At 42.4% G+C, this 13,016-nt stretch overlaps 1 protein-coding gene across 5 annotated transcripts in view; it reads left to right on the forward strand.

Annotated features, from left to right (window-relative positions):
- LOC126088119 (S phase cyclin A-associated protein in the endoplasmic reticulum) overlaps window positions 1-13,016 on the forward strand; it is a 581,441-nt gene that overhangs the window by 544,991 nt on the left and 23,434 nt on the right. For all 5 annotated transcript variants that reach the window (XM_049906219.1, XM_049906218.1, XM_049906220.1 and 2 more), the window contains one exon: window positions 10,644-10,814. In XM_049906219.1, coding sequence (XP_049762176.1) covers window positions 10,644-10,814 — 171 coding nt within the window. The remainder of the gene's footprint in view (window positions 1-10,643; window positions 10,815-13,016) is intronic.

The raw sequence follows: 13,016 nt of genomic DNA on the forward strand, positions 1-13,016 counted from the left end.
CACACACAAAATTATATATATATATATATATATATATATATATATATATATATGTGTGTGTGTGTGTGTGTGTGTGTGTGTGTGTGTGTGTGTGTGTGTGTGTGTGAATTGATTAGTGCGGTAACTAATGAAGGAACTGTCGGACGGTTGAAGGAATTAACTAACTCTGTCAATTTGTATTACTTACTTATACTCCAATTGGATACACTTGCAAACCGCCATAGTGGTAAAGATAGATCGAAAATAGCCTTCATGGTCCAGACAGAGTAATATTTACGTGATACAATTGGATTACTGCCGGCCGCGGTGGTCTAGCGGTTCTGGCGCTGCAGTCCGGAACCGCGGGACTGCTACGGTCGCAGGTTCGAATCCTGCCTCGGGCATGGATGTGTGTGATGTCTTTAGGTTAGTTAGGTTTAAGTAGTTCTAAGTTCTAGGGGACTTATGACCTAAGATGTTGAGTCCCATAGTGCTCAGAGCCATTTGAACCAATTGGATTACTACAGGCACTATTATTCGTTTAATTTAATCCCGTGGAACGATTCTGTCTACAATCGGTTCAATGCTTTGTTCAAGTTTGCCGTCTAAAGAAGAGTTTATGTAACATTAAAAAACATTTTGTGAAGTAAGAGACGCAGGGGAATAAAGTTTAGGTTTTAACATTCTATTGACGCGAGATAATTAGAAGAGAAATTATGCTCGAAATTGACAAGGATGGTTAGGGAATCAACAGTCTTCTAATCGGGGGAAACATCTGATTTCTATTGCGAATTGCGGATACACTGCATTAACACTTGACCATCAATCCCCCGCGGCCTCTCCCCCTCTTGTGACAGACGTAAGCATGCTTTTAAACTGCAGTATTACAAAGGAAAATCGCCGTTTGCACGCTGCACATTAAGTATTTAATTGTTCATCTAAACGCATTTCGCATTAGTTACAAAGTATCTTCAGTGAGTGTCAGATCACCATCCGATTCATTATTTGTAAGCCAGACAGCTTTCTCTCATGTGGCAAACTGGTTAAGATTTTGCAGTTTTCCTTGTGGTCACTGTTTTCGAAATATAGCATTGTAAATGCCATTTTCTGCCAAGGCCACACGAGAAATTTGAAGTATACTTTTATTAGCTCTCAAAAAGCGACGTGCGTCAAAATAACTGCTTCTGTGAAATAAAAAGAATTCCACAGAAAATAGTTTCCAGTTTGCCTCCAAGTTCTAACTGAAAATCACAGTCTAAAACTCCACTTTGAAATACGAGTATTTACGATCTCCACTGGTATTGCGCCCCATCTTAGAGCGGTCACAAAGGTTTCTGATTCCACTGTTTATAGGCTAAACAGACGTACTTATTTGAAGAATTACAGCAACCAGCTACCTTTTAGATACCTTTATTTATGCCAAGACTTATTTCAGGTTTTTATCCTTCTCAGTTGACGTAATACATTTTCATCACCATCTTTTATATCTCGTCTAAAAATCTGGGCCTTCGATTTAGTACAGTCTTATATTTGATATATGACAAGTTACTTTATCATTCACGCCACCATAGTTATCATTGTGTTATTACTAAACAAACAGCTACTGCTTCACCAGGTAGAGATAATCTAATGTCTGCCTTACAATATACTAAATGATAATGCCGTCATTTTAATATCAGTATGCCGGCCGGTGTGGCCGAGCGGTTCTAGGCGCTACAGTCTGGAACCGCGCGACCGCTACGGTCGCAGGTTCGAATCCTGCCTCGGGCACGGATGTGTATGATGTCCTTAGTTTAGTTAGGTTTAAGTAGTTCTAAGTTCTAGGGGACTGATGACCTAAGCAGTTAAGTCCCATAGTGCTCAGAGCCATAATATCAGTATGTCGGCATTTACTTGTGTTCCACTAATCTGAACAGGTGAAAGTCTGTTTGTAGAATATCCTAATGCTACTCGCTACAGTACACATGGTAGGTGAAGCAATGGACGTATACTGTGTGGCTTCATTTTTTTTTTCCCCTCAATGCGCTACGGTCGCAGGTTCGAATCCTGCCTCGGACATGGATGTGTGTGATGTCCTTAGGTTAGTTATGTTTAAGTAGTTCTAAGTTCTAGGGGACTGATGACCACAGATGTTTAATCCCATAGTGATCAGAGCCATTTGAACCATTTTTTTCAATGCTGTATAACATGTTTCATGGTCGACAGTATAACCTACAAATACAACTGATTTCACAAGTAGTTTCCGCAAATAAACGAAAATTAATTTGGCCTTAGAGTATTTTCCAGTATAAAAAAAGAAAACAAAAAATTGCACCTAACAGTAAATTAGACGCGGATGTACGACTCTGAAAACGTGGTAGCTTAAAAAATTGCTATTTCGACCACGCCGGTTGCTGTGTTGAAAATTCAGTCGATGTAAATGTCATAATGATAAGATGAAAATGAGGCTGGGTAAAACAGAAAAAGCTTCTTAATATAAATAAAGTTAAGTAAAAAGGCTCTAGTTACTGTGTTTCTTCAAGTAATTTAATCCACAGCCACGATGTAAGTAATGAATATTACTTTTTTCGGTAATTATGGCGCAGCAAAGCATTATTAAGTTCGTTGCATTTGAATTGCTGTTACCTTTTACAGTATATATTGATACAGGTGACTATTCAGTAACACTCCCGTCTTATCGTTCCTTTAGCTGCTATGATTTCCTTCTTTAAAAAAATGATGTGGGTAAGGGTAGCTGTCTCATTAATTTTTAATAAGCCAGCTGTATTTCTGTTTATTTAATCCTTCTGAGTTAATTTTTTTTTTTGAGTGAAATTGAATTTATTTATGTTTGTCTCCATGTTAGCGAAACCAACAAGAAATGAATGTGTGTTTAACAAATATTTATACACTAAACGTAAAAATGTCATGTCACCTGCGTATCATTTCTTTTTAGATTGAGCGAAAATAACTGCAACTAAGCACCAGTATCTTAAAAACTCCTACCATCAAAAAGAGGAAAATCAGTAAACGTAGTAAATTGTCAGTAATGGTATTTTACTCATTACGCTTAGGCCAGCGTTCTTCGAGAATGTCCGATACAATAATAATATTTTCTGCCGCAAATAAAAGGAAGATAATAACTCTGTCTTCAACGTCCGTTGAAAATGTTTCAAAATTACTGTTTGTTGTTGAACTCACATTTGCCGGCACAGACGTGGAAATGACACTGGAAAAATTGCTAATAACTTAGCCATGGAAATAAGCCAACAATACTGCTACGTGTCTAAGCGTCTGTGCATTTTTGGTCAGATGGATGCTTTTTCCCTTTTGGTATCTTGCAGTTTAGTTACTCACTCTTGTGATGTCTTGCAGCGAACCAGTAGGGCATTCTTCTTTATGTACTCAGTACGAGTTACCAGTGACAACCGTCACTGAAAGTGAAGAAGAATCACAGAACTTGTCGAAGGGAACGAACATTCTAATGAGTACAGAATATGGGTAGAAAGTAAATCCTAGAAAGATAAAACTCATAAGGAGCAGCAGAAATGAGATTAGCGATAACCTGAACATAAAAATCGCGGGGTACGAAGTAGACGAAATGATGGAATTTGCTACTTTAGAAACAAAATAACACATGCCGCACAAAGCAAGGAGGACATAAGAAGCAGATTAGCACAGACAAAGAGGGCGTTTCTGGCCAGGATACGTCTGCTTCTATCAAACATACGTCGTAATCTAGGAAGAAATTTGAGAGACTGTACGTCTGAAGCACAGGATTGTATAGTAGGAATAACAATTACGTTGTGTGACTCAGTGGCCTGATGCAAGTGTTTCTAGCGGACGTCACGTCGGGACCAACAGTTCAACGTGGAATCTTTTATTCATATTTGTTTCACCCGTCCCCGTGGGTCCAAATTGAGGAGCAAATCTCCAGGTCAGGGAACGTGTCATTATATGAAATCACAACATAAAAGTAATAAATGATAAAATAAAAAGTTTATTAATCAAAGAAAAACCACTCGCCATAAGTTAATGTAAATGGAGCCAAGAGTATAACACAAAAATCAGCTTAATTTTTCAAGGAACTCCTTGACAGAATAAAAGGAGCGCCCCATGAGGAAACTCTTCATTTTAAATTTGAAAGCTCGTGAATTACTGCTAAGATTTTTGAATTCTTGTGGTAGCTTATTGAAAATGGGTGCAGGAGTATACTGCACACCTTTCTGTACAGAGTCAAGGAAGTGCGATCCCCGTTTAGAACGTTATAACGGAAAGCGACACTGAAAGAGCATGAGAAACGTGTTAAGGAAAGCATTTTATTTGTCATATGTGTTCAAAAAATGGTTCAAATGTCTCTGAGCGCTATGGGACTTAACTGCTGAGGTCATCATACCCCTAGAACTTAGAACTACTTAAACCTAACTAACCTAAGCACATCACACACATCCATGCCTGAGGCAGGATTCGAACCTGCGACCGTAGCAGTCGCGCGGTTCCGGACTGAAGCACCTAGAACTGCTCGGTCATGTCATATGTGTTACCGGCACCATAAACATCCTGCCCCTCTTGTTCCTTAACAATGTTTAAGAACTCTCTATTGCCTTTGGATTAGCTTTTTCGAACAACATGTCGTTACTGGCGACTCCTCACATCGTTGTGAGGTGAAAGCTTGATTAAAACGCAGAATGAGAAAGGCCTGGTCTAATCGGGATGCGATTCAGCGACCTCTCGATTTCCGGTGGTATACGGCTAGACCATCAGCCACGACTTGTATTGTAGTGACTCATGGACTGTGGGAAAACATGAAAAGAAGAGAATCAAAACGTTCGAGATGTGGTGCTGTAGAAAGAGGTCGAAAATTGCGGGGACTGATGAGGTAAGGAAGAGGTGGTTCTCCATGGAACCTGCGAAGAAAGGAATATGTGGAAGACACTGACTAGAGGATAGAACATGCTATTGCACCAACAAAGTACTAAATACTTAAAACTAAACATGTGCATTAAATTAAATACGAAAAGCCGTTAAAGGAATCTTGTTCTGTTGTTTTTCATTTGCACATTAAGAGCGCTGTAGGATTTCTTTTCGTAAACGGCACTTTCGAAATTTTGCAGCAAATCTAACTTTCTTCCTGTCTTTCCCACTTGTAAGATTTCTAAATCGTCTTTTATTCCCTTGAATGGGTGGCCTCTTTCGTACACATTGTTGTCTACTGCTTATTTTAAGGCTCTGCTCTGCCTTCCAAATATAGCCGACAGCCGTTCGCTACGGTCTCGTGACGAGCGATAGTTATTCGTCGATGACGAACTTTCACGTACGAGGTTTCTCAGACAGAACGTAATAGCTACTGCAAGTCCTTACTGAACGCAAGTCGTTCATTAGCAGAATTGATGTTGAGATTTAGCTAAAACAGGTTGCTCCTTTCCCACATCAGCGTCTTTCTTCGTACCTTTAGTTACCATTATGCAGAGGTATGCCGCACGAACTAAGAAAACTTAAATTTCTCTGCACGTGATACTCATCTTTTTGTTGTTATTGTGAACATGTAACATGTTCTTACTCAAAACAGAGTAACGTTGCGTGAAGAGGCCCTTCTTAGACAGCTATCCCTCCTGTACATCTAACACGCACGTGCGATATTCTCGTCGCTATCAGAAATAATAAATCTGGATAATAATGCCAATTTTTGGCGAATTATTATGCGCATACAATTATATCATGCTTTTCCTGTAACATCATGAACGGTACAAAATGTATTATATGAGTTTAAAATGGACCCGAATCTCCACGCGCGCCGTTATTAACTCCCATAATTAGCCGTTAATCTCATTTCAGTAAAATGAGAGGTGCAGCCTTCTGGTCACGCATTTTTAATGCTGAGTAATGTGATTTTTTGGGAAGGCTGAAATTCACTACAGCACTCACCATAATGCAAATTTGGATGATTAACTCCCAGTGTTTCAAAAAAGGAACCGTAATATTATTTGAAACAATAATACTACTACCGCCACTTCAGGCATTAGCCCAGTGTTTCCTGTGTAAGCATTTCTGTACAAAATAGCCTTTTCCGAGGAGGTATGGAGGAAACAGGAATCTCTGGGTAGAATAAAAGCCATATACTTATTCTTTATATATTTCTTTCACTACTAGAGCTTAAAAATCATCATACACACTTAGCACTACGAATAAAATGACAGTTTTAGTTTCTTTAGTAATTTGGAACTAGATGGTATTTTCTGACGCCGAAAACATACGTACACTATGTGATCTAAAGTGTCCGGACACCTGACTGAAAATGACTTACAAGTTAGCGGTGCTCTCCATCTGTAATGCCGAAATTCAGTGTGGTGTTGGCCCACTCTTAGCTTTGATGACAGCTTCCACTCTCGCAGGCATACGTTCAATCTGGAGCTGGGAGGTTTCTTGGGGAAAGGCAGCCCAAAAGGAGAGGTATCGATGTCTGTCTGTGAGGCCTGGCGCGAAGTCGGCGTTCCATAACATCCCAAAGGTGTTTTATGGTATTCAAGTCAGTACTCTGTGCAGGCCAGTCAATTACAGGGATGTTATTGTCGTGTAACCACTTCGCCACAGGCCGTGCGTTATGAACAGGTGCTCGATCGTATTGAAAGATGCAGTCGCCATCCCCGAATTGCTCTTTAAGACCTGGAAGCTTAAAACATCAGTGGATGCCTGTGCTGTGATAGTGACACGCAAAACAACGAGTGCAAGCCCCTTCTGTGAAAAACACGACCACACCACCGCCTCCGAATTTTACTGTTAGCACTAAACACGCTAGCAGATGACGTTCACCGGGCATTCGCCATACCTACACCCTGCCATTGGATCGCCATATTGTGTACAGTGATTTGTCACGCCCACAACGTTTTTCCACTGTTCAGTCGTCCAATGTTTACGCTCATTACACGAAGCGAGGCGTCGTTTGCATTTACCGGAGTGATGTGTGGTTTATGAGCAGCCGCTCGACCGTGAAATCCAAGTTTTCTTATCTCCCGCCTAACTGTCATAGTACTTGCAGTGGATCCTGATGCATTTTGGAATTCCTGTGTGATGGTCTGTATAAATGTCTGCCTATTACACATTACGACCGTCTTCAATAGTCGGCTGTCTCTGTCAGTCAACAGACGAGGTCGGCCTGTACGCTTTTGTGCTGTACGTGTCCCTTCATCTTTCCACTTTACTATCACATCGGAAACAGTGGACGTAGGGATGTTTAGGAGTGTGGAAATCTCGCATACAGACGTATGACACAAGTGACACCCATTCAACTGACCACGTTCGAAGTCCGTGAGTTCCGCGGAGCGCCCCATTCTGCTCTCTCACGATGTCTAATTACTACTGAGGTCGCTGGTATGGAGTACCTGGAAGTAGGTGGCAGAAAAATGCACTTAATATGAAAAACGTAGGTTTATTGGGGTGTCCGGATGCTTTTGGTCACATAGTGTACGTCAGACTACTGGCTTTCGGTATTACGCGCGTCATTATTGCTAACTGTACATCTACATTCATACGCGGAAACATTACAACTGAGCTATATCATCCATCCAACTGATACCGTGCGAACCCTGTAAAACTGTCGATTTTCACTACATATTGTAGTGAAACTGCAAAACCTAACTTTAATGAAACAAAGACAAATTGCATAATCAATATTTTACCTCTCTAAACGCGCACTCTTTCTTACAGGGAATGTCTTCTGCGCAATTACATTTCTAGCCCCGTTATAAAGATTATAGTTCAAAATCTTGTTGAACCGGAGACTGTTAGAGACTGAATGAGACAGAGCGCAAACAGAGCTGATTTTTTTTAATCAAATTTTTCCCTCTTGCAGTAAGAAAAGTAGATACACAAATCTGTTTATATACCACTCTCCTACGTATGTTTTTCCATTCGTGGGTATTAAACTAAGGTCCATGTCGCACCATCTGTTGCCTAGTTGTGGTAGTACTAGTACTGGTTGGTTGTGGTTGTACGTCTTCGTGAACAGCTATTGATTTATGAAATCTTCTCGGGTTATCAGCCGAGTGGCGTCGTCGTCTTGCCGCAACGTTTCAGTGGATTCCGTATCCATCATCTTCAGGCGAAGCTATAACAAATTTCATATTGCTATTGTAACTCAATGAAATGTTGTCTGATAACCCGAGAAGATTTCATAGCTGAAATTCGCCGAGAAAGCCTGCAGTCAGCTATTGGTTTGTAGAAATTTTCAAATCGTATGGGCAACACTTCTGCGTCTACATTCGTGTCAAGGGAGTCAAAGATGTCTACGATACGATAACCAGCGAGAACACACCACACACAGATTCCCATTTTTTGTTCATAAAGTGCAGTGGCTGTTAGTCGGTAGTGTTTTCTTTTTACCAATGTCCTCCGTTTTAATAGTCAGTATTTATAAACCGCACATCCTAATATTGTTGAAAAATCAGCAGCAGCAATGAACATGTGACCCAATTTCACGCTCCTTTGAACATCAACACTACTATTTGTGTGAAGTGCTACACCAAGAAGGGGAGATGTTATTAAAGTTACATTTATTCCACAGATTAGGGACATGAAAATACACAAATAATTGAAATTACAGAACCAAATATATAGTTTGGCTGTCAGCTTTCAGTGTGGTGTGAAGCTGTCACGTGCTGCAATCAGAGCCTCTGGTTGTCGTGGCATGAAATCAAAGAGGTCCTGGATACGCTGCTGTGGAAGGGACTGCCACGTGGTTTGTAGGCGTGTCTACTAAACATCGACAATGATTGCGGGAGAACCGGAATGAAAAGGTTGCTGAACGATTATATCCCTCACATCCCTGATGGATAAATTGGCAGGTGGTCGTTCAGTCCAGGGAAACGGTCGTACACGGTATTCTTCGAAGATGTCTTGCATATTCTCGCCATATGTGGCCAGGCTTTATCCTGTTGGAATATGATATGTGGAGCGTCCTGGAAGTGGGCAATACCCTAGCCTCTGAAACTTCTCTAGTGGTTGCTGTTCAGATTGCCCTCAGTACGATGGAGGCAAGACTGCATGTTATATAGTTTATGGCGCGCCAAAATCGTCACACGATGCGATTGTTCGCTATGCCGCTTAACATTGCAGTTTCCCCCCACTGTGTTCAACACGGTAGCATGCCGGACGTGCGCGGCCATCATTGTAGTACAAGTTGAAGGGGGACTCTTCCAAAAACTCTACATTCTGCCTCTCAGTATTGCCAGTGACGGCATTCACGTGTCCGTGCCGGGATGGTTCCTTTGAAATGGGACGGCCGACTTCCTTCCCCATCCTCCCCTAATCCGATCAGGCCGATGACTTCGCAGTTTGTTCTCCTCCCCAAAATCAACTCAACCCCCAGGCTGTAGGGAAATGACGGCTGATAATTCTAGCTTTTCCGAAGTGCCTCTGCAGCAGCCACTTCACCGGCTGTTCCATGTGTGGATTAGCGCCATCTTGCATAAAAATTATCCTACCCACACATCCACACGGGTTGGAATGACGTTGTTGCGCAAAAGTCTTTCATTGCGCTTACCAGTGACGGTGCAGGTAACTCGACCCGCAGGACTAACCTCGTCGAAAAAATGCGGCCTTACGATAAATGAAACCGTCAACCTGCAGCACACAGCTACTTTTACAGAACCAAGTTGTGCCAGTTGATGTACGTGCGGATTTTTCTTTGCCCATATTCTACAATTCTGCGTATTGACGTGTTCTTGGAGATGGAAATGCGATTCGTCTGTCCACAGAATGTTCCATGGCCATTCATTGTCCACTTCCTTACGAGAAATAAAATCTAGAGCGAACATTTGTCTTGCTGGAAGGTGGTCAGAAAGCAACACCTGACAATAGGTGATTTTATATGGATAGCAATGCAGGATGTTTCGTAGGATTTAATGTACCCTGCTGTCAGGCATGTCCAGTTTTCGGGCATTTGCCCATGCACTGCATGTTTGCATACCACCGCTCGACCTCTCCTGCAATGCTGTGGCCACGTCTTCGTCAAATACCGGACCAGGTGCTTTCCTCCCTCTGCCACATTTCACTTACAATAAATAAATAAATAAAACCGTATTGTTCGAAATTTGTAATCATTTTCTCGAGACCCTTAGCAGACATCGAATCAACGCAGTTTTTCATACCTTGCGTCTCCGGAACTTTTGCAGGGCTATTGCCACACAGTCAACGTTCTTGTAAAAGAGCTTTACCAGCAGAGCGCGATCCGTCATGGGGGCAGTCATTTGGGCGTCTCGGGCGCAAACTTTTAGTGTGCATGTTCTGACGCCTTGTTTTTCCCCCTGCGTCAATAATATGCTGTTTCAATCTGAAATCACACTGAGCAGTGGTTGTCTTTCCTTTTGAAACTGCAGTTTTAATTATGGACACTCTGTATACGTCCACACCACAGCCTCAGAGGTGGCTGTGCGGTAAGTGTTTTTATTGTGAGTGAAATCCTTTTTAGTGTTTGGCCGCTTCGTTATGAAACACTGAAGTAACTAGAAAGCTGACATTTCTGCCATTTTTCCTGCGGTCCTCTTCAAGGCGTCTAAAGAGCCGTTACTTGGGTGTTTTGTAATGACCTTGCCGAACACTCAAAGGATTTTATTCAAATTGACACTGGCCGTAGAAGCCCATGCCTTTAGACCTGTTTTTAATTGCTGACCCGGCGTGTGGTGCTGCAGATGATGTTGCAGTCGGGCAACACGCCGACGGTGCTGCAGCAGCTGTGCGGGCTGCCGCTTGCCTACTTCAGCAGGCCGGAGCTGTCTGCGCTGCTCTTCCCCACGCTGCTCGCCTGCTGCTCCGGCAACCAGCAGAACAGGGCCATCCTCGAGCAGGAGGTCAGCTACCAGGTGAGCACTGCCTTCTCGACGTCTCATCCATCACCACTAGGCAGTTAATAGCTGGCCTTAAGCCAGGTTTTTTCGGCGCCCTCATACAATAAGTTGTAGTACACCGATAGACAGTCGCTAACAGCCTACTAAAATCTATTTCGCAAACAGTGTGTTGCAACACTCAACTCGCTCTCTGTTCGTTCACTAGATCCATATCACCTTAGACAACGGCACCATGATTCATGTCGTATTTCTTGACTTCAAAGAGGCATTAGATACAGTTCTCCACTTTCACCTACCGAGTATCGAATCAGATTCGCGATTGGATTCAGGACTTCCTTGCAGATGGAACTCATTACGTTAAAGGAATGTCTTGTAAAGTCATCAGATGATCAAAACGACTTGCAAAATGATTTAGATAAGATGTATGGTGCGAAAAGTGGCAATTGACCCTGAATAATGAAAAGTGCAAAGTTATTCACATGAGTACTACAAGAAATCAGCTAAATTTCGATTACGCGATAAGTCATACAAATCTGAAGGCTGTAAGTTCAACTAAATACTGAGGGATTACGATTACAATGAACCTAAATTGGAACGATCACATAGATAATATTGTGGGTAGAGGAAACCAAAGACTGCGATTCATTGGCAGAACACTTATAAGGTGCAACAGGTCTACCAAAGAGACTGCTTACAGTACGCTTGTCCGCCCTATTCTGGAGCTGCTGTGCGGTGTGGGATCCACATCAGGTGGGACTGACGGATGACATCGAAAAAGTACAAAGAAGGGGAGCTCGTTTTGTATTATCGCGAAATAGGGGAGATGTATTACAGACATGATACGTGAATTGGAGTGGCAATCATTAAAACAAAGGCGTTTTTCGTTGCGACGGAATCTTCTCATGAAATTTCAATCACCAGTTTTCTCCTCCGATTTCGAAAACATTCTGTTGGCACCCACCTACATAGGGAGAAATGACCATCGTGATAAAATAAGAGAAATCAGGGCTCGCACGGAAAAATTTAAGTGCTCGTTTTTCCCGCGTGTCGTTCGAGAGTGGAACGGTAGAGAGACAGCATGAAGATGGTTCACTGAACCCTCTGCCAGGCACTATATTGTGAATAGCAGAGTAATCACGTAGATGTAGATTTAGATGCAGATGCAGTGCATTTGTAAACCGCATGCAAGGCGCTAGTGCGACCACATGTAGAGTACTGCCACTGTGCAATGGAATTGTTTTCGAATTCAGAAGACGGCAGATGTCGAAATAATTCATGCACGCACTGCTACGATCGTAACAAGGTAGTGTGAACCATAAGAAAGTGTAGCAGGGGGCTCAGGAAACATAAATGAGACTATTTTGAAGAAAGACGATGGTTTTATCGCGAAACCCTATTAGTTAAACTTAGGAAATCACCACTCGAGGAAGACGGGGGATAGTTCTGCTGCATCCAGCGTATAACTTGTGTAGGGATCATGATTAAGCCAACAGAAATCATGTCGCATACGGTGATACACTATCTGACCAAAAATATTCAGACACCCCTATGTAAAGACGAATTGACCACTGAAGGCACATGAGACGGACCTGCCATAATAGAAAAAGGCAGGGAGTATTGCGTTATCAGTAAAGAGGAAAATGGGTCGATCCCACAGAGGTCAATGACTTTGAGCGTGGGCGAGTCATTGGACGTCACGTGCGTAAAAAATGCATGAAAGACGTTTCAGCCCTTCTAAAGCTGCCCATGTCGACTGTTGGGGATGTGATTGCGAAGTGTAAACACGAAGAACAGCCACAGCTGAACCAAGACTAGCCTGATGTAACACATTGGTCGAACAGTTCCTTTTAAGCTACACGTTTCTGAAGTCATTTCTAAGCGACGCTTGGTGGGCGTAAAGACCGACGCCACTTGACAGTGATGATTTGGAGTAAAGAATCACGCTATATCCTGTGACAATCCGATGGAAGGGTCTTGGTTTGGTTAATACCTGGAGAAAATTACGTGTCATCATGTGCAGTGCCAGCAGTAAAGCACGGAGGAGGTTGTGGTACGGTGATCGGGTGTTTCCGTGCTTATCGTGCGGTCCCCTTATTGCGCATAAGAAAACGCAAAATGCGAAACAGTATGAACACGTTTTGCAGGAATGCTCACTGCGTACAGTAGAGGAACATTTCGGAGGCGATGACTGTATCAGCAGGGAAATTCAGTCTGTCA

This window comes from Schistocerca cancellata, chromosome 6, assembly GCF_023864275.1.
Source record: "Schistocerca cancellata isolate TAMUIC-IGC-003103 chromosome 6, iqSchCanc2.1, whole genome shotgun sequence".
Taxonomy (NCBI): Eukaryota; Metazoa; Arthropoda; class Insecta; order Orthoptera; family Acrididae; genus Schistocerca; species Schistocerca cancellata.